The 22,937-nt window shown below is 40.6% G+C and overlaps 1 protein-coding gene across 21 annotated transcripts in view; it reads right to left on the bottom strand.

Moving 5' to 3' along the window:
• Nucleotides 1–22,937, bottom strand: part of MEF2C (myocyte enhancer factor 2C) — a 157,103-nt gene that overhangs the window by 35,975 nt on the left and 98,191 nt on the right. For 16 of the 21 annotated variants that reach the window (XM_030567804.1, XM_030567808.1, XM_030567807.1 and 13 more), the window contains one exon: nucleotides 5,882–6,025. In XM_030567804.1, the coding sequence (XP_030423664.1) occupies nucleotides 5,882–6,025 (144 nt within the window). Of the gene's footprint in view, nucleotides 1–5,681; nucleotides 5,820–5,881; nucleotides 6,026–22,937 lie in introns of all 21 variants that reach the window. The other 5 variants (XM_030567815.1, XM_030567819.1, XM_030567817.1 and 2 more) reach the window with 1 other exon arrangement.

The following is a 22,937-nucleotide window of genomic DNA, read 5'->3' as shown; positions in this document are numbered from 1 at the left end:
TTTTTAAATCTCATGAATTTTGAGGGGGTCTGACTCAAGTTCTGGGAATGCTTGGGGCTGGTAGGACAGACCTGGGACCTAGAGGCACTGTGATGAAAGATGTCCATACTGCAACAATCCAGTTGTGCTGGACAGGGGATACATAGCCTGATCCATGTCCCACCCATAAACCATCCTCTGGGGCTGGCTATTCAGTTCTGCAGGCAGTGCGAGCTAAATGCCCTGCTTTGTGTACTAGAGTAGCAGTCAAATTATGGCTGCCTTACGCTCCCTTTGCCCTTGTCTCACCTCGCAGGGGAAGTATAATTCAGCCCTAAATATACAGGAATCATTTTATTTACCACTGAATAATAGTGCACAGCAAGATTTCAGTTCAGGGCAGGATGCAAAGGACATGTTACACGAGTACCTCCAGACTCCAGATATAATTCAAGGTGTTAATTTTGTTCTCTAACACTGTCTGTGGTTAGGGTCCTGGCTTGAAAAAGACTCTTTCTCTCCCCTCATGCTGCCATGACAGCTGAGGGCAGCTGGGGTACTCCAGCTAACTGACCCCAGATTAAGAGTCTAGGCCAGCTGGCAGAGCATTTTCAGTGGAGAGCCCTTGACTCTGGAATTCACGTGCCCTTTGCTACAACAGAGTTGAAGTCTGTTGTCCCTAATGGTCAATTTTCTGAAGAGTTTGTTCAGTGAGGTGGCTTAAGTCTGTGGGGAAGAGAGAACTATTTTGAGGAATATCCTTCTCCTTTTGTTTAGTGGACAAGAAGTAAAACTGTATGTTGTACTACATTCTGTATCCAGCCCCTGAATTATATTAGATAGCTTGTATTCCATAAATAAAAAAGAAATAAAATAAATATATACTGAAAACGATAACGGATAAATACATTAGAGTGCTTTGCATCATTTTTAGGGACAAGGTGCTTTCTCTGTGCAGCACCCTAACCTGAATTGTTATGTTAATAACCAAAACTTTGCCTACATGTAAAATTTTTCTGCAAAAGGAAGTTTTCAACACACACAACACAGATTAGCATTTTCGAGTGTGTTATGACCGATTCCTTGGAAACACATACATAGTAGGTAATTCAAAACAGTATATAAGTAGGTAGATATGTTTAGAAACATAATGGGTGAAATTCATCCCTCCTGGCACAAAGCCAAAATAACAGCAATTTGCATGGGGAACTCCCTAAAATGGAATCCATCCTCCACAGCAGAGGCAAGCCATTAGGCTGCAAGATTAGCCTCTCTTCAACAGCTATTTCAGCCTATGTGTCGCATTGATGGCTGCTGTCTTTCCAAAATGTTTTGGCCCACTGAATCCCTGTCAAGGGGGATCCATTAGCTATACTTCCAGCCTACTCCTAATGAGTTGACTAGGAGCCCCCTATCCTGGCAGCATGTTTAGGAGGTTTGGCAATTCCCCTACAGGCTCAATCTGCCCACTTTTCCAGCTCTGTAGGGGCCAAGCAACGCTTATGGGTTTGCATGTGCCCTCCCCCAATTCAGAATTTTGCCCACTGTGTATGCAGGATGATCCTGTGTGCTTCACCTTTGCCATGATGCAGACAAAGCACAGGCTGTTGATCATGGCTATACAGCTAATGAGCAGTGTCCATTCCGCTTCCCCTTTTTTCCTTTCTTATCTCCTTAATCCCTATCTCTCCTCCCAATTAAAAGAAACACCCAGATAGAAATATGACCAACAACACTGTGCCAATTCTTCACCAGATTCATTTGCTTGTATCCTCATCTCCTGCACTTTGTCCATTTGTGTCCATGCAAGCACCTCAAGGCAGGGATTGTCTCTGTTCTGCACAATGGGTCCCCAATCCTGACTGCTGCTATTAGTATGGCTACTATATTACTGTACAGACTAATTATCACTGAAACATATGAGCATTGCCAAAGCAATTATTAGGTCCTCTTTTGTCATTCTCTAAAGGCATTCTTAGATGCGCTGCAGAATTCATATCCCTCATTACTGCATGTACATGTTGCGGCTGGCTTAGCATGCTTTTATGTAATTTGGATACTGTAGGGCTAGTTTACAGCACATTTTGCATGCGGTTTGGAAATGGTTAGGTTGTTTATTTGGTGCTTTTATATGCAGTTTGGCTATGTTAATGCTGGAATTTTGTTTTATTCCTTCTGAAGTCAAAATATATGGGACATAAAAATCAATAATGAGTTGGGTAAACTGTGGGGTCCTCCTGGGCATCAAGGCTGGCTGTATAATACTACACTGCAGAACCAATAACAACCAGCTTCAAATTTGTTTCTGTGGTTCTGGCTGCCTAAAACTTCTGTTTACAGTCACAAATTTTCTTGACTGGGTTGTGCCGGACCTGGTACAGATCCTCACACCACTTCTGGAGGTGAAACAAGGGGGTGAACATTGCATGGTATCATTATTTCAGCCTGAACTGATGTGCATCTGTGCGTATGATATATTGCAAACGTGTGGGTGACTTTTTGCATATTGCTCTACTTTGCCCGGCCTTCTTTCCATAATCAAATTGTGGGTTAATTTGATGTGAAATTTCAAATGGGTGAAATCACACACTGAGCTAGAAATTATGGTCACAATTTCTTGTGCTAAATTTTGCTAATGTTTTTTTGCCAGTTTCAACCAGGACTTAGCACTACACACATTCAGAGACAGAGATTCATAGCTGCTTTCTAGTGGACTATTTCTGTCCCATATGCTTTCAGCACTCTTCTAATAACTACAAATAAATATATAATTATCATCAGATGTTTTAGAATCATATAAATACTCATCCCCGAAATATTTTGTGGAAATATTATTGGCCTTTTTCATTAAGAGGAAAAGCCAAGTTTCTTTTCATCTGCAGTATTTTTGTTTAATTACAAGTCCAGGAGCAGGCCTAACCTGTACCATACATTTTTCTAAGCCATGATTAAAAGTTTGACTTGTTTTCACTCCCCTTCCACCCATTCTCCCCTAGTTTTGCTTCTTTTCCCACCTTCCTGCTTGCCTTTTGTGGGCCACTTCCTCAGCTGATAGAAATTTCTGGAGCTCCATTGAACTCCCTGGAACTATGCTGATTTACATCAGCTGAAGATCTGGCCTCATATTTACAAATCTCTGTTATGGATTAGCTATGAACTCCATCAGGCCTGTTAGACATTGGTTTCACTGGGTGGGATGGCACTTCCCATTGCACAAAGGAAGACTGTCTGCTGCTATTTTGTTTCAGAGGATGTATCTCCTGCATGCTGGTGCTGCTCTGCCGACCAGTGTGGAGGGTGAGAATTGAATCATTTGTGGAGAGGAGGTGTCCCTCGTGTGCACAGAGGGAGCCATCCTTGGACTTGTAGGACTGCAACTGTGTCAGATCTTTGTGTAGTGCGTGCACTGGAGGAGTGAGACTCTTTGAGGGTCTTCCTCCTGAGCATCCACATCAGGGCATGTCAGAATCCTGCCATATATATAATCATGGTAACACCTGCGATTCTATAGCATCTTTCCTCAGACCATCTCAAAGGCATTTCACAAAAACTAATAAACTGAACCTCACAACATTTTCGGGAGGTAGGTAAGTAATATTATATCCAACATGCAGTTTAGGAAACTGCAGCAGAAAGAAGTTTAGCCAAATAAGTAGTCAATGGCTGAGCTGGGACTATAATGCAGGAAGAGAGCTGGTGGTAAATTTTTTCTTCAAAATTTTGATGAAAAAATAGACAAAATTTTTGTGACACTTTTGTAAGAAAATTTTGTCCTGTGTTTTTACCTGCTTTAGTGAGAATCTCTCTTGGTCACTGTTGCCTACGCTTGCAGAGAGTTAAAAAGCTGCCAGGATCGACACCCAGCCACGAGTGAATTTTTTAGGATTTCAAAAAGTTTAGCAGTTACAGATATAGTGCTTTGGAATAACAAAACCAAGTAGCACATGAGATCACTGCCTCTCAAGGAGCATGTGAAACTCAGTTCTGTACATGAGGAGTGAATTACTTGAGGGATTTTGGTTTCTGGATCAAGGCCTCTATCACCTGGGGGTTTGATCAACTAGTATCCATCATCTGAAAGGGGAAAGGGACTGCAGTGGACAGGATTTTTACCAGGTAAAGGACTAGAGATCTGAGTTAATAACTGACTCAATAAATTGAAGCCATCACTTTACCAAAAAGATCTGTGTCAAGTCTTTTAGCAAAATCATGGTGGCAGTATCAAAGCTCTCTTACTGACAAACAGAATTAGACAGAGGAGAGGAAATAGGAAGGTGGGGAAGGAGGGAAGGAAATATAAAGTGTATATGTATTCAATTAAATGTTTCATACACGCTAAGCATTTTTAACAATGTGTTCGAAATGAATATTTGTTCAATTTAAAGCTATTCTGGTCTCTTGGATAAATATTTATTTTCTAAAGATTTGCCAAAACATGATTTTACCAGAGATACCAGAACAGCTCATTCAAGTTTTCCTTAACTCATATGAAAAACTCTTTATCCAAGAAGTAATTGAAACAATATTTAAGTTGTGAAAGAAGAATCAGAAAATTCTTAAGGACAAATGTCTCTTCAGTTTGGACATCAGCTTTTGCATGTGCAACAAATTGTGACTGCAAAAGAGGCCTATGCTTTGGGGGACATAAAAAGCTATTGGTATCCAGCCTTCCTATTTGCATGTACACATTTAGGTTTTGCACATGCAAAATGGCTGCATGCTCACTTTTGGAGGTGCAATCAACAGTATGTGCAAACACTGATGTGCAAATTCAGACGCTTGCTTGAAACTGGCTAAAAATGTGGCTGTACATTAAGTTATATACGCTTTTATTCTATTTATACAGCTTGCTTCTCTTTCTTATACAAGGTATATTGGATTTAATCATGAATTTCTGAACTTTTGTCAGTTTGTATCACCAGTGTAATGTTATTAAACAGTTATAATACTTACTTTTTTTCTGTATGTGTGTACAAACAAAATAGCACATGCAGAGTTATTTCTCTTACGTATCTGGCAAGGCATATGACTGACTGTTAGAAATTTTGACTTGGTTAAAACAAAATTTAGCTCATGTTAAAGCATTAAAAGAAATGCTGATGAGGTCAAAGCAAATCTTCTGATAAAGCTGTAAAATCACCCCAGCACACAAACATGTCTGAATCCTACCATTAGGCTCTCATGCAGGCTGTTTCTCTGCAGCGAGCAATTAGCTGTAACCCTTCAGTGCTGTAATTGAATTTAGCATTGAGGCTTAAGAACTGAAGTGACATGTACAAAATACATTAGCTACTATATATATAAGAATTTCAGTTCTACATCATTTTTTCTATATCACCACAGAAAGTATTCTGCGGGTTTGTTAGCCTATCCACAAAGAAAGATTTCCATCGTTATTTTCTAGATATAATTTGGGCAAGTGGTGTGGTAAACAGTTCTGTAAATCAAGTGAATATAATGTATATATGTATATTTCACTTCCTTCCGTAGGTTTCACCTATAGGAGGTTTTGACTATGTGTCAAATGCAGAGAATTCAAGAGAAAAAATATGTCTGTGATTTTTTTCTATTTGATTTTATGGGAGGGCCATTAAAGCTTGTTTCTAGTTTAAATGCTCTCAATAAGAATTCAGAACTGAAAGGGTTAAGGTATGTTACTGCAGCAGTTATCAGCAGACAGCCATCTAACCTTTGGTACTTACAGGTATTTTATGGCTCTTGATCATATTATCAAATTCTTCATTAATTTTTTTGTATTTTTCTTCAGTGCGTGGGGTGAGAGCGTAAGAGGAGTCAGGATCGGGGCTTTCACAGCCTTTGTTTTCTTTCTTGTTCAATGCCTGCCAGGTTCAGAGAAATATCAAAAAGTAAAAAAAAAATGAAAGGAGCTCAGAGTACTTACACACAATCTTTGCCTGCTGATCATTAGATCAATATCTTCATTAAGTTTCCTGTACTTGTCCTCAGACTCAGGGCTGTGACCTACTGAATCGTCTGCATCAGGGTCTGGACTGTCACAGCCATTAAGTCCTTTCTTTCTCAATGTCTGAAATACATAATTTGGAAAGTTCAAATCTTGACACACGCAGCAAGAGAGATTCAGGGGTGTTACATTGCTGCAAACTGCCCCGTAGTTGGAGGCTGCTACATTTGCCATTAGGCAAAGAAAGTGAATACAGATCAGCCAGGTCAACGCTATAGAGCTCCCCTTGCCAGTGGCAAACGGGCAACCATTCTGACTTCTTCCTTCTGAAATCAGAATCAGTTTATAAACTATGGGAATAAGCAATCTGATAAAGTGTCTTATGCTATAATACATACTTCCCACTGTAACTGATCATATTTAAGATGTACAATGTGCAGTTAGTTTCAACACATAACATATTTATGCATTTCAAATGTATGACTAGAGACATCGAAACAAGAGTACATTTAAATTGGAGTATTGCAATGTTGCCCCTACCCCTCAAAAAAAAGGAACAGAAGGAAGAAATGCAAACATTGCCCATGGATTTAAGAATCTATGATCTTGACAGAAGAAGGAAGAGCATTTAAATTAAATCCTTGATTTGAATTTGACATAAAGGATGACACTAATGGTGCCCTGCCACTCCTTACTCTTGATAGGACAAAGGGGAGGAGGACATTGCTTATGCTGCTCTGATTGAGAGCTTCTAGGCATCATGTTTGCTTTTTGTTGACTCTAATTACAGTGTCACTGATATGAAGTTTGAAATTTAATATACAGGGAAATACGCTGTTAAAACAGATGCTGACTGAAAAGTCAAAACATATGAGTTTAAGGTTCAGCCGCTCCAGGCAACCTTCATAACTCTGAACATCATCAATGAGCTAAGTAATGGAGACAAAAAACATCAAACATTACACAACCAAGTCAGCAACTAACAATTTAGCACGAATGCCTTGCCTCAGATATTTTTTGTTAATTGGTTGACCTGCATGGATCATCAGGGAAGAGTCTCTTGCCAGATTAAATTGAAAATATATCAGAACCAGATCCATATGAACTGCAAAAGCAAGAATACACAAAACCAGCCTTCATAGGTTTGCTCAGATTTTGCTTCAACAGTCCCTAGAGCAAAAGGTTTGCAAAAATCTTTCATTTGGGTACCCACAAACATTATCAGGCACCAACTTGTGGTGCATTTTGAATTTAAACCTGTCCCTTGGGGGAGAGGGAGAGGCACCTGGTATTCTCATGTCGCTAATTGGCTCTGAGCTTGACCCATGTGATAGGAGAGGATGCTCATTGCAGGAACAACTGTTTTCTTTGGTTTCTCAGAGTGCCTTCATCTCTGCTCCAGCTGGAACAGTCAGAATTCGCGAAGTCTTTTTGACTATGGCAGTGACCTGGTGCATTATTACCTTCTGTATTGCCCTCTGCTATTAGAATCGATCATTATTTTATATTTTGGTTCTCATAATAATTATATCTCAGTCTTAGAAGGTCAGAGTTCTTGTATTGCATTTTAGCAGAGACCTACAGCCATTTCCAGCTCCATCAAACCACCAACTTATCATTGACAAGAAGCTGAGCCATGCCAATGGGAAGGAAAAGGATTGACTAAAAACTGAAATGTTTGTTGTTTGCTGTGTTTACTATAAATAACTAGAGACATTAAGAGTGAAATTCTCCTTTCCGAGTGGAACAGTGAGTCTTGACTCTGCTATTCATATAAAACAGGAATTCTCTATACATGTGCAATGTACTGGTGACAAGATCCACTATAAGGATCTTAGGATAGAATATTTAGCACCAAGGGTGAAATTCAGTTCTCTATGGACATTGCACAAAGCCTAAGTGAACAGATTTTGGGCCTGATTCAAAGCCCATATAAGTCATGAAAAGATTCCCATTGACTTCAGGTGACTTGTGATCAGGCTCTTTTTGCAAGTGGCAATGGGTGGGACAAGATTCCACCCTTAACAGACGAGCAGGCTTCGGGACTATAATCCAGCCTTCCCCAGCTAGAAGAATGTTCCCTACCCCTCTGTGCCCCTGTTGTGGGGTTTCATGTGATCAGATGTGCGCTCAGACTAGTGTCCCCTCCCCAACTCAGCCCCAATGCCCTCTGCATGCTGGCTTACTCAAAGCTGGCATGGTGCTCATGTCTATGGTGAGCAGAAATATTCTGCTTCCTTTCCATCGCCATCTCCAAATGTAAAAATACAGTGGGTAAGGGAAGAGTGGGGTCACTGGCATAAAGGGCCTTGCACCAGTCTTTGTCAAGGGAGTGGATTCCAGCCTAATATCATAATTTCAATTTTTTCATAATATAAAATAAAAAACATTTAGAAAAAACATTAACATTTGAAAGGCGGCACAGTGCATGAGGGTTACAGTAGCCATCACAACTGACTGAAAAGTGGTGGCCACAAATTTTCACTAACGCTCACTTGAAGCACAAGTTTTTGTATAATGGGTTGGACAAAGATCATCAAACTCTTCTTGCCTCTAGTCCCCACAAATTAAACTTTAGTCTTTTATAAATTAAGGGCTAAATCCTGCCCTGTGATGTGAAAGAACTAGACAGGACTGCAACCTAGCCAGCTAGGCTGGAGCTCTGGCTGACAGGGCCACCAGAGGTCCATAGCCACAAGAAAGCTGCTTCTGATGGCTTGCAGTGTGTGAGGCAACAGCTGCAGGCAGCTACAGACACATATATCAGGAGTGAGTAATCTCATCTTCAGCATTCTGCACTGTGGTACTCCAGACAAAATAATGGTCCTGAGCAGCTCTCCCATTGTCTCAAGCTCCCCAACACAAGAAATACTCTCTTTCCTGCTCTGATTCATTCTTTCTCTTCTCATCTCCAAAAATATACCATCTCTGTACGCCTTCCAGCCCCCACCTCTCATGATCTCTGGACAGGTACCCACTTATCTTATTCCAATTCCTGCATCTCCCAACAAGCCTCCTAGTGCAGAGCTGCTCTAGATTCCATGTAAACTTCTCTTCCCTAGTCTCCACTCTGTCACCTGCTCTCTGCTATTGTTTGACATGAGTATGGGGGCTGAACCCAGCAGCTGGGGGAGAAAAGACATACCAAAAGGACAGACTAAAAATGGGAGGATGGTTCTCAACATGGGATAATTGGGGCCATTTGGGACTCACAGCAGGCCAGAGGCATGACATGAGATATAGGGAAGGTACCTGGCCACTGAAAGGCTTTCTTTTTAAACCCTAGTATCCTTCCCCAAACCCTGGAAATTGGCCAGTCCTCTGACATCATCCTGGTGATTAGCTAGTTTGCACAAGTTCCATTTAGGGAATTTTTATAGGATGAAATTAAACAATCGTAGATTGGATTATATTACGGAGAATCCCAAACAAAATTATAAATTATTTAAAAAAAGAAAACAAGTCATTTTGTGCTATGGAAGCACCACTTTTCCCAAGCAATTAACATCTCTTTTAGTTTGCATTCCAATAATCCAGAAAAACAACCATGGCATTTTAACAACAAAACTGTTAAAGGAAAATTTCCTTGGCTGAAATCTCATATGACAACAATTTCGTCTAAACCCTGCACTATAAACTTCTGAAAAGGGAAGTGCTGACATTGTGCTAACTACCATGCTGTGAATGTGGCACAAACAGTTTTACCTTCATTACATTACAAGTTTACAGCTGTTTCAAAAAATACTGTACTATCAGCCAGTTCTTACTCTACTAGGGCAGCACATAGTCACTACAACCTAAAAGTTTACAAAGCAACATGCTAGTAGGGAAGATTCTCATAATTCTGCAGTAGCATTAATTTAGCTGGAAGGGGAAGAGAAGAAGGCCAGAACAGTGAGTTGTGGATTTAAGTACATGAGCTCCCCTCCTTCAGCCAGCTCCATAATTCTCTTTTGCATTGCTTTTTGTTTTCTTTTACCCTTCTGCAGTGGACGGACTTTTCTTCTCAATACAGTGTGCTGGGGAGCCAGTATCCACCGCCTTCTGTGGCCTGACATGCTGCAGATACATTCGTTCTGGAGAGAGCCAAGCTCCACTTGTTATGTCAACTATGCAAATTGCAGAGAAAACACTTTACATGAAAGATAGGGATGAAAAGTAACAGGGCCTGACTTTATGCAACTAACAATTCAGCTTTTCTATATAGATTCAGCTGATTTCTTTGCTCTGGTCCCAATGACCTACTAATCTACTACTGGACCAGCAGCCACTTTCCTTTGTGTGATATTGAGTACAGTGCTCCCATGATGGACTCTTCCTGTGTAAGGATTTAAACCCTCATACAAGCAAGACTCCAGAATGGCCAAATGTAGAACCCACTAATTCCCACTCCTGTGATACATTCTGAAAGGAGCCCCCCACAGTGTTCCTTATCTGATACTCCCATTACTAACCAGGACTACCCATCCAGTTGTAATTCTGGTAAATTATATTGAGCTGTCAGAAAAAAAACAACAACCTGAGTGCTCTTCATTTTCCCTCCCTTTCCTGTATGTGGCCATGGGAAACCTTCAAGCTATCAGCGACAAGTGGTTTGAACCCTCTGCTGCTCCTGATGGCTATGTAGTCCACCTGGAGAGGTAGAAAGTAATAAGTTGTAATGCTTTCATATTTTGAACTGCCCTATTGAAACAGCCACTTCAAAAAGGCCAATTACACTCATGGACGCTCTGGAAAGAACAGGACACACATATTTAAACCATGTGCTAGATTCATCTGAACATCTATTGCAACAGAAGCATTGTCAGGAAATGTAAAGTGAAGTCAACCTTCACTCAGTCCCCTTTCTCATATACATTATGATGAAATTTTTGATACCATACGATTTGTGGTGCAATTATGTAATGAAAGACATTAGTGAAATGATAAGCACAAAGAGAAAGGGTTAAGGGAACTGTCCATCTGAATTCCCCAACTTCTGTGCGACTAAATGTCAAATTTTATGTTTCATTTATGTAGGATTTGGGTTTTTTTTTTCTTTTAATAGTGAATAGAAACTAGTATCCTGGCACTAATGTATTTTAATTGTATGTTTCGGAGAATCAAATAGCACACTATTACTCTTACTGTCGCCTAATCTGCTCCAGACAAACAACTTTATACAAACACCCAAACTGGAAAATTTCTCACCTTTGTGGTATAAATTATAAAATGCTTGTGTGGTTTAAGGTCTCTTTGAAACAAGTTATAGAGCTATGCAAATATAGCTGTATTTCAATAACCACACATTAAACTCTTACTATGTTATTTTCACCTACGTGCCAAAGACGAACCATTGTCTAGTCTTTACGTACATCCTCTGTCCCCTTCTTTTAAACTAATGCATATGAGCATTCTTTTCATAGCAATACGCCAACCACCTACGCTTGGAACTGCCTCCCACTTTTGTGTGCCAAGTGATTATCCTCTCCTCCTCCGCATACCTATTCTAATCACACTTTTTGTGGAACTAAATAATATGGTGAACCTTGCCAATAGTATCTGTTCCTCTTGTCTTTTGAACTACCAGCAGCTGTCAGGTCTACATGCACATCGGATTATTGGCTCCTCGGGGCAGGGTGTTTCTACATATTTGTAATTTCTTGTGGACTCTGTTCTATTCTATTCAGGTTCTAGTAATGTGCCAGTCAAATAAACAAGGGCTATCCAACCAAAATGAAGCATGGTGTTTTGACACATCACAGGCAAGGCAGAATTATTTTGTTTTCCTGGGGCCAGGCTATGTCATTTAGGCACTGACCCATATTGTTGGTGATGAAGAGTCACAAAGCCCCAGGGGAACTCTGGAAGGGCCTGCATTCTAGGAGATGTCCAGGTCCATGGTCCATTCTAAGGGAATTTATACCCTTAGAATGGTGCAGCTTGTGCATTCCAGTTGTTGGTAGAGCTACATTTTGTAACTGAGGGTGGTGGACTGAAGAACAAGCCTGCTCCGCATTTCCCCAGCAGTGGCGGTTCCTGTCCTGCAGGCCTGGTCCTGGCTTCCCTCTCTGGGCATTGTGACCTGGTACATGGAGATGAAAAGCCAATCAGATCTGGCTTGGCCATCTTTCTGTTATGAATCAGGGAAACTGTATTAAAGTTGAGTGAGTGGTATTGCGACATGGAGCATGGATTGATTGCTTAAGGAATTGACTTGCTCTCCAACCCTGTGTGAAAATTCATATCATACATCTCCTCTTGCCAATTGCATAATATGCTAGCGCCGATGCCACACATACATCTGAAGGCTGCTGGAGGGGGGGAGAAGTTGTCCACTCTGCTGCCCCTATTAGCTCCACCATTGCTTCCAGTGTGTCTGCCCCACTTTGAGTCAGAAAGGTGTGTCTGCCTGTCATAGAAGGCTGCCTCCTCCTTGCTCTCTTATGGGCAATTTGTGCCTCTCACAGCCCTCAGAGGGAGCAGTCTTTGCTCTCCATCGTGCATGCAGGGACTGCTATTGTGTGTGGCTTTTCTATGGGGGGTGCATGTTAGGGAAGGCTCCTTGTGCCCTGTACACTAGAGCAGGGATCAGACACAATCCACTCCTCATTGTTCGATTTCATCCACTCGTAAAACACTTTTTAAATTTGGTATTGGCTTAAATTAAGCAGAGCAATTTTGGGCTCATGAAAAAAAGTAGAAAACGGATATATCAGATTCACGGATCTCATCTTAACAAAACTCAACCATGTATTTTTCTGGATTATCCAACAAGCAAACAAAAACAGACCACATGAGGAGATTGTCATAAACTTTTATATTATTTCTGCTAAATCATGTCCATGTACACTATGCATAGATAAACAAAGTTCATATTTATTTCATAGTGAATCCAAAATGTTTCTCTTCTCAATTATTGTATTTGTAAATTATTTTTATATAAATTTTAAATCTGAATTATTCCTCTGATCTTAAGGAACATATTTCCTTATCCTTCAAGCTTAATTTGAGCTTTCAAGCTGAGCTCTTGCCATACAATAAAAGGTTGTAAAAAAATTTTACCAGGCAATTGGCTCAGAATTCTTACACTAACTCTCAATTGACAAGATCACATTTCCCAGGCTTTGACAGAACACACAGATCACAACAACCTTGGGTTCTGCTAGGGTCTGAGTTTAGTCACCCAGGAATTCATCTGGGGCCACTGAAACTGTAGAGAGAGAATGTGAGAGGGAGGGAGGGAGACTGAGAGCACATCAAGTGATCTGAAGACATGCGAGTTGGCTTCTCTTTCTGTCAGAGCTCAGCAGTTTACAATCTGACACGAGGATACATCACTGGCCATCAGCAATTTTACTCATCCTAGATATCCACACCTGTCAGCGATTCTGCACCTGTTGTCTAATTTGGCAAAGGCCAAATGACAACAGCCAATCGTAACTGCCTGTGCTGCAACATGGCCATAGATGGCTTTTTCTGTCGTGTCTCTGCTGATTGGGGCTGCTAATCTCTGTGTATTTCAGTGGTCTGCTTTTTGTACTCGTAATATTGTCACGATTTTCAGCTCTTATCTGGGTAAAGGGTATAAAAATATAACAGTTACGCTTTGTGTATATGCTCCCCTAGTATATCAGCTCTCAATACAGTTTAATTTTTTGTCCAAATCTAGATCCACATCGGACAAGACTTTTTTTTAAGTCTCCACTCTCAAAACAAACAAACAGTTACTCTAATACAGCATTAGATCCAAACTTACTATTTCCAAAGTATGCTATATTGGGGCAATAAAAACTACAATGTATATTTTCATACAACATGGATATTCTTTAAATAAGAAATGTATATATTCAGGCTATGCAGCAATTAAATCTATGCTGTAAAGATTTATTGCTATCATTATGCTATTGTTTTAACTGGGATCACAGCATTTCATTGAACTGCTACCAATCTGACAACAGCCAATGTAAATGATATTTCAATTTTTTTTTATATTTGTATTCTTTGACAATATAATTTTGGACAAACAAAATTAATTTTTAGATGTTAGTAACAATTTTAAAAACACTGCCTAAAAATGAAGTGCACTTTCAAAGTCAGCTCCATTATGAAAATATAGTGCCAAGAATAGTGGGCAGAGACGGATTAATCAGGGGGCATTTGTGTGTTAAGGACTGAATAGTGACCACTGCAAACAATATGTCCACCGGGAGACCTTCACTTTAGAAAGCTCTTCACAGCTACTGTGACAGGGTTTGTAGAGGAGCATCTCTGCAAGTTTTGGGGGAAAACAGAATAAGGGAGGAAAACCTCTACATCCACATTCCAAGTCTGGCCCACCTCTCCCCCCTCACTTTTTTTTGGCATGTCCCTACATACAATGTCCAGCCAGAATTTGGCCCATAGATCTATGTTTCATGTGCTTCAGTTCAGTGACAAAAATTAATGCAACAAAGTAGTGATAAATACTTAGTCTCCAATTCTCTACTGCCCTAAGGTGGGCTTAAAAGGCATCAGCTCTCCATTTTCCTGGGGAATAGCCCCAACACAAGCTGGCTCCCCAGTTGGCACAGAGCTTGCAAACGGCTCTCTGTGGCCTCCCACAGAGCCCCAGACATAGTGGGTGTGCCAGGAGAATAGCTATGCTCTCTGGCTATTCTTGATTGCTCATAGCCCTTTACACCAGGGAAACCCCTGGCCAGGTTCAGAATACTGGGAGGCAAGAAGATGGCTTTAAGTTATCTTTGCACTCTCACTGCCCTTCTTCCTGCACTCAGTTCATCTCAGCCTTCTAAATAATACCTTATTCTAAATAATACTCATGGTTATACAGCACCTGTCAAAGGTCTCAAAGTAAAAATTCACTGAAAATGCCTGATTTTGTGTAAACTTAATCTAGTTATGTGGTTATAATGGGGAGCAGAGTGCTGTATGGAGAATTCTTCATGGTTAGCCCTATTTGAAATAGAAGAGGCTATTGAGATTTTTGTTAGGTTTTACTGCAATGACAGCAAGAATGGAAAGCAAAAATTACAGTTGTTCAGCAGAATCAGCTCAGCTTTATTACGGAATATGAGGCCATTACAAAATAAACACTGATTGTTACTCTCCCTCGCCCTCTCCTTCTGTCTCTCTGTCTATAATCCTTCTCCAACCTCAAGCTGGAGCAGCACTCGCAACATTTTCACCTGTGTAAATTAGCAGAAGAGAGAAACATGAGGCTGGATTCTGATCTCATTTACACAGGGGTATATCTGGAGCAACTGTATTGAGATTAGTGAAGTTACTCCAAATTTACATAAGTATAACAGAAAGTCTATTACATCTGTATTACTAACTCTTCACATGTATAATACCTTAAATTTGTAGGCCTAAATATAAATGACCATAGAAAAGTTAACTATTTCATTCAAAGACAGCTGCTGGTTTTTCATGACCTAAACTGAAACCTTTAATACACAATTCCATATGAAAGATACTGGGAAAAACCAAACCACATATTTCATAAAAGAACATTTGTCAATGAGAGCTTATTTGCATCAAGAATTATAGATGCTATGAATTGCATTTTGCATGTATATATTACCTATCATTTCAAAGGATTCTACAATGCTTGCAGGAATTGTATGTATAGAGATTGCATTCCCATCCATTAAAATGCAACCACCTCTGGGGTGGAAATATCAAAGTAATCCTGTGTAAGAAAGCACCAGCTGACTATTTGCAGGACAAGAATTGATGTATAATTGAAGTTGTAGGATAGACTATAATCACTGGAGATTAAATTTTCCTTAGACTGTGGGGCAAACAAAAGTGCCATGGAATTTTTGATGACTACAACATTTTGGTTATGCATTTCATCTGAAAGACAGTACATCCAGTAGCAGTGTGCTGGGGAACTGGTGCAGTACTGACTCAGCGGTGAAAATGCCACCCACTGAGACACCAACACCACTTCCTGCAGCACCTAGGTTTTCCTTGAGGTCTTCATGAAAATAATGAATGTATCAATGTTAGTACAGACTTCTCTTTTGAAGAATTTGCAAATTTATGTTACAGAGGATCAAATTACAGAGAATTAAAATAACGATGTTATCGATATGACAAGCAGCAAACACCTCTGAATAGCTGTGTCTTTCAAATGCAAAGGAAAACTGCCATTTATTTTTATAATTGTATAATTGTTTCATCCAGCTGTAAAATGTACAAATCAGTATTTTTTTAAAACCATGATTTGTTACAAATGAAAGATTTAATCCCTTAAAAAGAATTCATATGGGAGGTCTCTTTGCAGAATCCACGCTTTAGTTACCAAAGAAATACTAAGCCACCAACTTGCCAGTTTGCTGATAGAGTCAAGTTCTGACCTCAGGATATACACAAGTATATCCCATTCATTTCAATGTGTGCATTACATACCTGCGGGGAGAATCTGGTCCACAGTTTTTTACTATGGACGCATTTAGCAGATGGCTGAGAAAAGACAGAGACTTCCATAGCTGTTTTAAGACCTATTATCTATTAAGATTTTTCAGTTAATTTAGTAATGTACATTAAATACACTTCATACAAATGTTTCTAGTACATAATAGAACTTATCTTTAAACAGCTATTAAAGTCTCTAGACCATGACATGCATTCATCTGCTCACTAGCACTGCTTCTGTTACAACCAATGAGCCAGATCATATACTCTCATGGAAAATCCCACAGGAGACATGCAATACACCTGGAAACTGCCATTTGAAACTTGAAAGATTCTTAACTAAACGTTCATTAAGTGGGGAGGGAGTAAGGGTTGTTGGCCTCTCTAGGGAGATGGGGTACAGCTCTCCGGCTATATGGTTATCCTAGAAATGCAGTCCTCTTCCCACTACTCCACTCCTGCAGCATGATTCCTTCAGAAGACATATTGCTACTGCCACTCTGCTCTCACCTAGGTCATAACCACTCTCCAAGGGGATGTGTGAGCAAAAAGAAAGAACCCATGGCTAGATTTTGAAAAATCCTCTTGGCGAGAAGCTTTCGTATACAAGAACCATCTACTGCTGCAGAATCTGTTTGTTACTAGCTCTTATGCATAAAAAGATAAGCTTCTAAGCTATAAGGATAGGTGGTCCAGTGGTTGGGGGCTAATCTAGCTCTCAGAAACCCTGGGTTCTAGCTGCTATGGATTTTGTTTGTGAACTTGGCCGAGTCATTTAGAGCTAGATTCACAAAAGGACTTAGGCGCCTCAATCCCAGAATCAGGCCCCATTGGGGTTCACAAAATCCCCATTAACTGCTGCTGAATCCTGTCTGTGCCTAAGTTCTCTTGGTACTAAGTTTTTGCAGTAAATGTTCCCTTGTTGCCAATGTTTCTGCCTCTGTGTACACACTACTGCTTCTCTCAGCCCCAGTGTGACGCATGAACTGGTGGAAGATAGGCATTCCTCCACCTGTCTCTCCTGTGGTGTCTGAGCTGGTACTTGAACAAAACTCCCTCCTTTCATAACTTTCACCCCAGTGTTTTGGGCACTCAGACAGGATGTGAGAGATCCTAGTTCAAGTCCCTCCTCTGCCTGTTGGCAATAAAGGATTTAAACAGGTTCTACCATCTCTCAGGTAAGTACAACACCCCCTGGGCTATGGAACATTCTGACTGAGGGCAGGCTAGACCCTCAGTTTCTCTTGTTGAACCTGTTCCACTCTGGCTAAATAATTAAAAAAGTCATTGTATAGGTGGGACTGAATCCTGGGTCTCCCAGGTGGATGTCCTACTCACCAGTCCACAGGGTCATTCTTTTGCTTATTTTTGCTCTCTCTCTCTGGCCCGGCGACTCTTATTTAACCCACAGTACAAAACCTCAACAGAAGCAACTGAGGGAGACCCATCTCAGAATATTCCATAGCCCAGTGGTTAGGGTTTTCATGTAAGAGGGGGCAGAGCCCTGTTCAATCACTTTCCTCTTCTCCCTTGGAGAAGGGACTTGAACAAAGAGTCTTCCACATCCCGGGTAAATACCTGAATCACTGGGATAAAAGTTAGGAGGGAGTTACGACCTCTCCCCTCCAGCTTCTTGAAAAAACACAATAGGTGCCTAACTCCAAGAGGGTTTGCAGCTTAGAATCCAGAGGCTGGATTTAGGTGTTGAGCAATCCCATGCCTTGGCATCTCCCATTGGCTGTTTTAGGCAAAGAGCTGCCTAGGTGCTGGCTTTTGTGAATCCCATTCTAAAGTGCCTATCTCTCCCCACTCATTTTATAAGGAGCCTAGATGCCCGACACAGGCTTTGTGAATCCAAGTGATGTTCTATGTGTCTAAAAGTTAGGCGTGGCAACGCTCAGCATTACCATGCCTATATTTTTAGTGAACCCAGCCTCTACCTCTGGGTCTCCCCTCCCACCAGTCCCCATCTCTTAAAAATGTAGATAATAGCACTTCCCTACTACACAGGTCTGTTGTGAGGATGAATACATGTAAAAGACTGTGAGATTGGACGATACTATGGCAATGTGGGCCATATAAGTATCTCACGTGGACAGATTCTCAACACAAGCTGGGCATAGGCCAATGCAATAGTGACTTACTAAATCTGCAGCAAGACAGCTCCAGTGCTGCTGATGCTCATGACTTTGTTAAGCAGAAACTGACTAAAATTAACAAGACATTGGTTGTGTTCACTATGGTTATGCAGAAGCCTGTAGGCAGCAAATAAACTGTCAAGAACCTGGTCAACTTCATGCTATTACTCCTACTTGGGAAGGGCAGCAGCAGCGGCAGACCTAGGATCTGTTCACAGGCAGCAGGGCAGAGAACTATTTAACACTGCCCCTCCCCACACTGAAAGTCAGGCAGCCCATTTCCCAGTGGAACTTTTCACTAGAACTTGCCTCATTTCCACTGCAGCAGGAGGAGAAATGAAGACTGTAAACAGAGGGGGAGGGGCAGATCCTAGACTTGTTGGATGGAAATGAATTCTGTGGGAGGGGCAGAGAGGTTGGTAATGTTTCATTAAAGTCCAAAGCCAGGTGCATCTTACCCCCATTTGAGTTACAGTGCAAAAAGTTAGCATAGCCCCAGTAGCGAATCCTTTACAGGTACTGCTGTCAGCCTGATTTACTTCCAGAAAGCAAACTCCTTACCACTGATGCACTTCAAATCAAATCTGTCAAATCTTGTTATCTGCAGGGGGCCTGACAGTTCAAGGGTTCTGCTAATGAAGCCAATTAGGTGGAACCCCCTATACCTGCCAACATTTGAAAGCTATTAATGGAGACATCTGGAGAGAGAAAAATAGGAACACACCTTTTAACTCTTTTGAACTACACTGGAACAGGAGAGATTTTTAGAAGGAGAGCATGGGAAAAGAATCAATGCTTTGCTGAAAAAACAAGGACTGTCTTTCCTAAATTGGCATGTAGTCTGTCTGACATACACCCAAGAGTTTAAGCTAACAACTAACAGCTATAAAGAGCTGTATGTCCCCTCCTCCACCCAAGTCCCTTGCTGAAGGGAAGAGACTTATGCCAGGAAAGAAGTACTGGCCTCTAAAACGGAGCAGTGTGATCCAGGGGATTAAGCCTTGGCTTTTAGGTTTATAAAACCTGGGTTCTGCACTTGCCTTTGGTTAAATCACCTCGCTTGCTTCATCTACAATATAATGTTTACCTACCTTCGTAAAATGCTTGCAATTCTATCAATGAAAAGCACTAAGTCTGACTATGTAATTGAGAGAATTATTATTCAAAAGTTAATATTAATAGATGTGGGATAAGTGGAAATTTAGAGAGCAAATCTCTTTTCATATATGCCGCAAAAATATAATTCAAATCCTAAGGCATATATTTATTATAGCCATTGGAGACAAAATCGTAAAAATCCCATTTTATTACATGTTTGAACATGCAAGAACTATGTAATAATCAAACCTTAGATTACAACAGATAAAGTATAAATTGAGCGTTTTTACGTTTTATCACGTTATATCCATAATCCTATTGAAGCAAACAAAACATATTTTAAACTCAGCACACTCCATTAGTAATTGCTTGTCTGTCAAGATTTTGATCTCTTTTGAGTCAATCTATAGCAGCTGTGTGTTGTTTAAAATACTCGTATTGACTCTTCTATAATTTGCTTCCTTTGAACAGTCTGTGTGCTATAATGTTGGATCAAAGATATAAACGTATACTTTAACAACCCAAAGTAAAGTGCATGCACATTTTTATAACAGTGCACTATAAAACGTAATTATAGTTGTCTATAGATCACACAGGATGATATAAATAAATAGGTTTGAGATTTTTTTTAATGCAAGCATATCCAATACTTTAAAGATTTTTCCCCTTATCGCCAGTCCCTATAGTGCAAAGACATTAACAAACCATTTAGATAAAGTTGGCACAACCTCTTTTACTAGAATATTTACTTCTTCATAAATTGCTGACTATGTATAAAAACAATCATATGGAAACTAATGATGGAAAACAAAATGACCCCATCAGAGCGGGTTTCTAAAATAGAACATCTAGCAAATGTTGGTTCAACTGTGCCCCCCCCTTTAACAAAAGGTGGTTTTTATTCAAAGAAAAATGAATATTTTATACATAAACATCAGTTATAGTTAATTGTTTACCACAAACATTAATTCACAATTGGTCACTGAGCTTATGATTATTACAAATGTGGCATAACAAAGCAAACATGTTTGAGGTTTTACATGGCTGTAAATTTGATAAACTTACATTAGTTTCATTTTTGTTTTATGTACGCCGTATCACAAGCATCTGGGGGCCTCTCTGAATGTGAGGCAAATGGAGTCCAATCAATATCAGCTACATAATACATACAGGATGGATGCACATTTTATAGCACAGAAATAAATAATTAATTGAAATCTATTTACTGTAACAAAGAAGAAATGTCAGCATACTTTGAAGTTTAGCAGAACTTTTGCCACAATCATAAAAACTGTGGGAAGGAGCCTCGGGGGAGACTGTTATCTGCATGCAGTCCAGAGCAAGGAAAGGTGCATTGGTGCAGGAGAGCATGGGAGGCATGGTGCTCCAGACTGAGCATTTAAGGGTATGTCTACACTGCAATAAAAACTTGTCAAGTATCAGAGGGGTAGCCGTGTTAATCTGGATCTGTAAAAGAAGCAAAGAATCCTGTGGCACCTTATAGACGAAGATCTTTGCATCTGACGAAGTGGGTATTCACCCATGAAAGCTCATGCTCCAAAACATCTGTTCGTCTATAAGGTGCCACAGGATTCTTTGCTGCTAATAAAAACTTGTACATTGCCCTGCAGCACCCAGCTCAGAGCCCAGATCAACTGATTCAGGCCAGTGGCCGGACTAGGGCTACAGAGCTAAAAACTGCAGTGTAGACATTAGGGCTTGGGCTCTGAAATCCAACCCCTTCACAGGGTTCCAGAGCCCAAACCCAAACATCTACACTGCGATTTCAGCCCCAGTGCCCAAGCCCCACAAGCCTGAGTCAGATGTCTAAGGCCAGCCACTGCTGTGCCGCGGGTCTTTTATTGCGGTGTAGATGTGTCCTGAAGGGGTAGCTCCCATGTGGAGGATAAGTAGACAGCAAAGCCACGGCTCCACTTACTCTCTAGCCCTATTTACACACACTCTCTGCCCCATTGTTGCCAGGGAAAGAATCTTGTACGCAGCACCCATCTGCCTGAGGAGTTGGGACTGCAACTGTGGTCAACTCAACATGGCCATGCAAGGGAGGCGGAAATCCTTACTTTCCTGTGCAGACATGTAAGGGCGAGCCATGTTCTAAACTGTTTAGAGCCCGTCCTGTCACTATGACACACACTTGAGCAGTAAGGCCTTACTTCTGTAAACAAACACTTAGACACTTAATTTTATGTATGTGAGTCGTCCCACTGACTCCAATAGGGTTATTCACCTACCTAAAGCTAAGCACAATTTGTAAGTATTAGCAGGACTGAGGCCTAAGAGTGCTACTCACTGTGTGCGATGGTGGCAGAAATGGCTCCTTAAAATGGACATGGCTGCATGTAAACTTGAGCCGCAATCTTCTGAATAGAAAGACCCCTGTTGACTTCAGTGGGCACTGAATGAGGCCCTTAATTAATTCTGAGTGGTGAATTTCACACATCAGAACTATTTAGCAATTAATAATCTGTTAGGTTACCTAATAAAACTATATGGTAGTGGCGAAGGGCCTGTGTCTGCAAAGACTTACACACTCATTAACTTTACTCTTATGTGTAAGTATCTGAAGAGGCTGCTTATGCAAGGAGCTCAGTGTCAAATACTCACCTCCACACTGACTGAGAGCACAAAGCATCGCGCAGGACCTAAATACAACAAAAAGTCTTGGGAGGAAGGGGGATGTTTAGCAGTTTGAATTAAGAACGGTTGTGACTTAGCAAAAGGTATGGTATTTCTAGGCTTCTGATTAATAGTTCTGGATAAGAGTTCAGGTAAATAACTACATTTTACAAAGCAGGGATGTCTTGATGAAAATGAAAAATGGGTTTGCTCACAAAAACCTTTGTCTCTGGAATGTAGCTATAAGTAGCTCACTATCTAGGTTGAAAATGGCTGTGCTGCGTCGTGTGTCCTATTTTTCCATGCTTGCAGTAAAGATACAATATGGGAATTCAGCCTTGGTAATTACTAATACACCACACAGACACAATTATACCCTGTATACTGCACAAAGGAATCACTTGTGGTCTGCCTCCATTACAAAGAGCAGTTGGGGGCCAACATGCAAGAAGACAAAATGCTTTACAAGGAAGGAGACCAGAAGAGTCAATGTTCACAGATACAAGGACCTTGATTCTTCTTGCAGTGATTTAAGTCCCCTTCCATCAATTATCGTCCTTTGTCTCCAGAGCCTTATCACCAGCAGCATTACAGGAACTGAGCAGAACAATACTCAGGCCCAAATAACCCTGTGAACTGTGCTGACATTTCCACACCCTGTTACTGTGTTTGTGCAGGGTATTCAGATTCCTTAAAAAACAAACAAAAAAACAAACCAAAAAAACAAAACAAAAACAAAATTCCCAACTGTTTTAAGT

Source organism: Gopherus evgoodei, chromosome 6 (assembly GCF_007399415.2).
Source record: "Gopherus evgoodei ecotype Sinaloan lineage chromosome 6, rGopEvg1_v1.p, whole genome shotgun sequence".
Lineage (NCBI taxonomy): Eukaryota > Metazoa > Chordata > Testudines > Testudinidae > Gopherus > Gopherus evgoodei.
The sequence above is the reverse complement of the archived record's forward strand: the minus strand, read 5'-3'. Positions and strand labels throughout refer to the sequence as shown.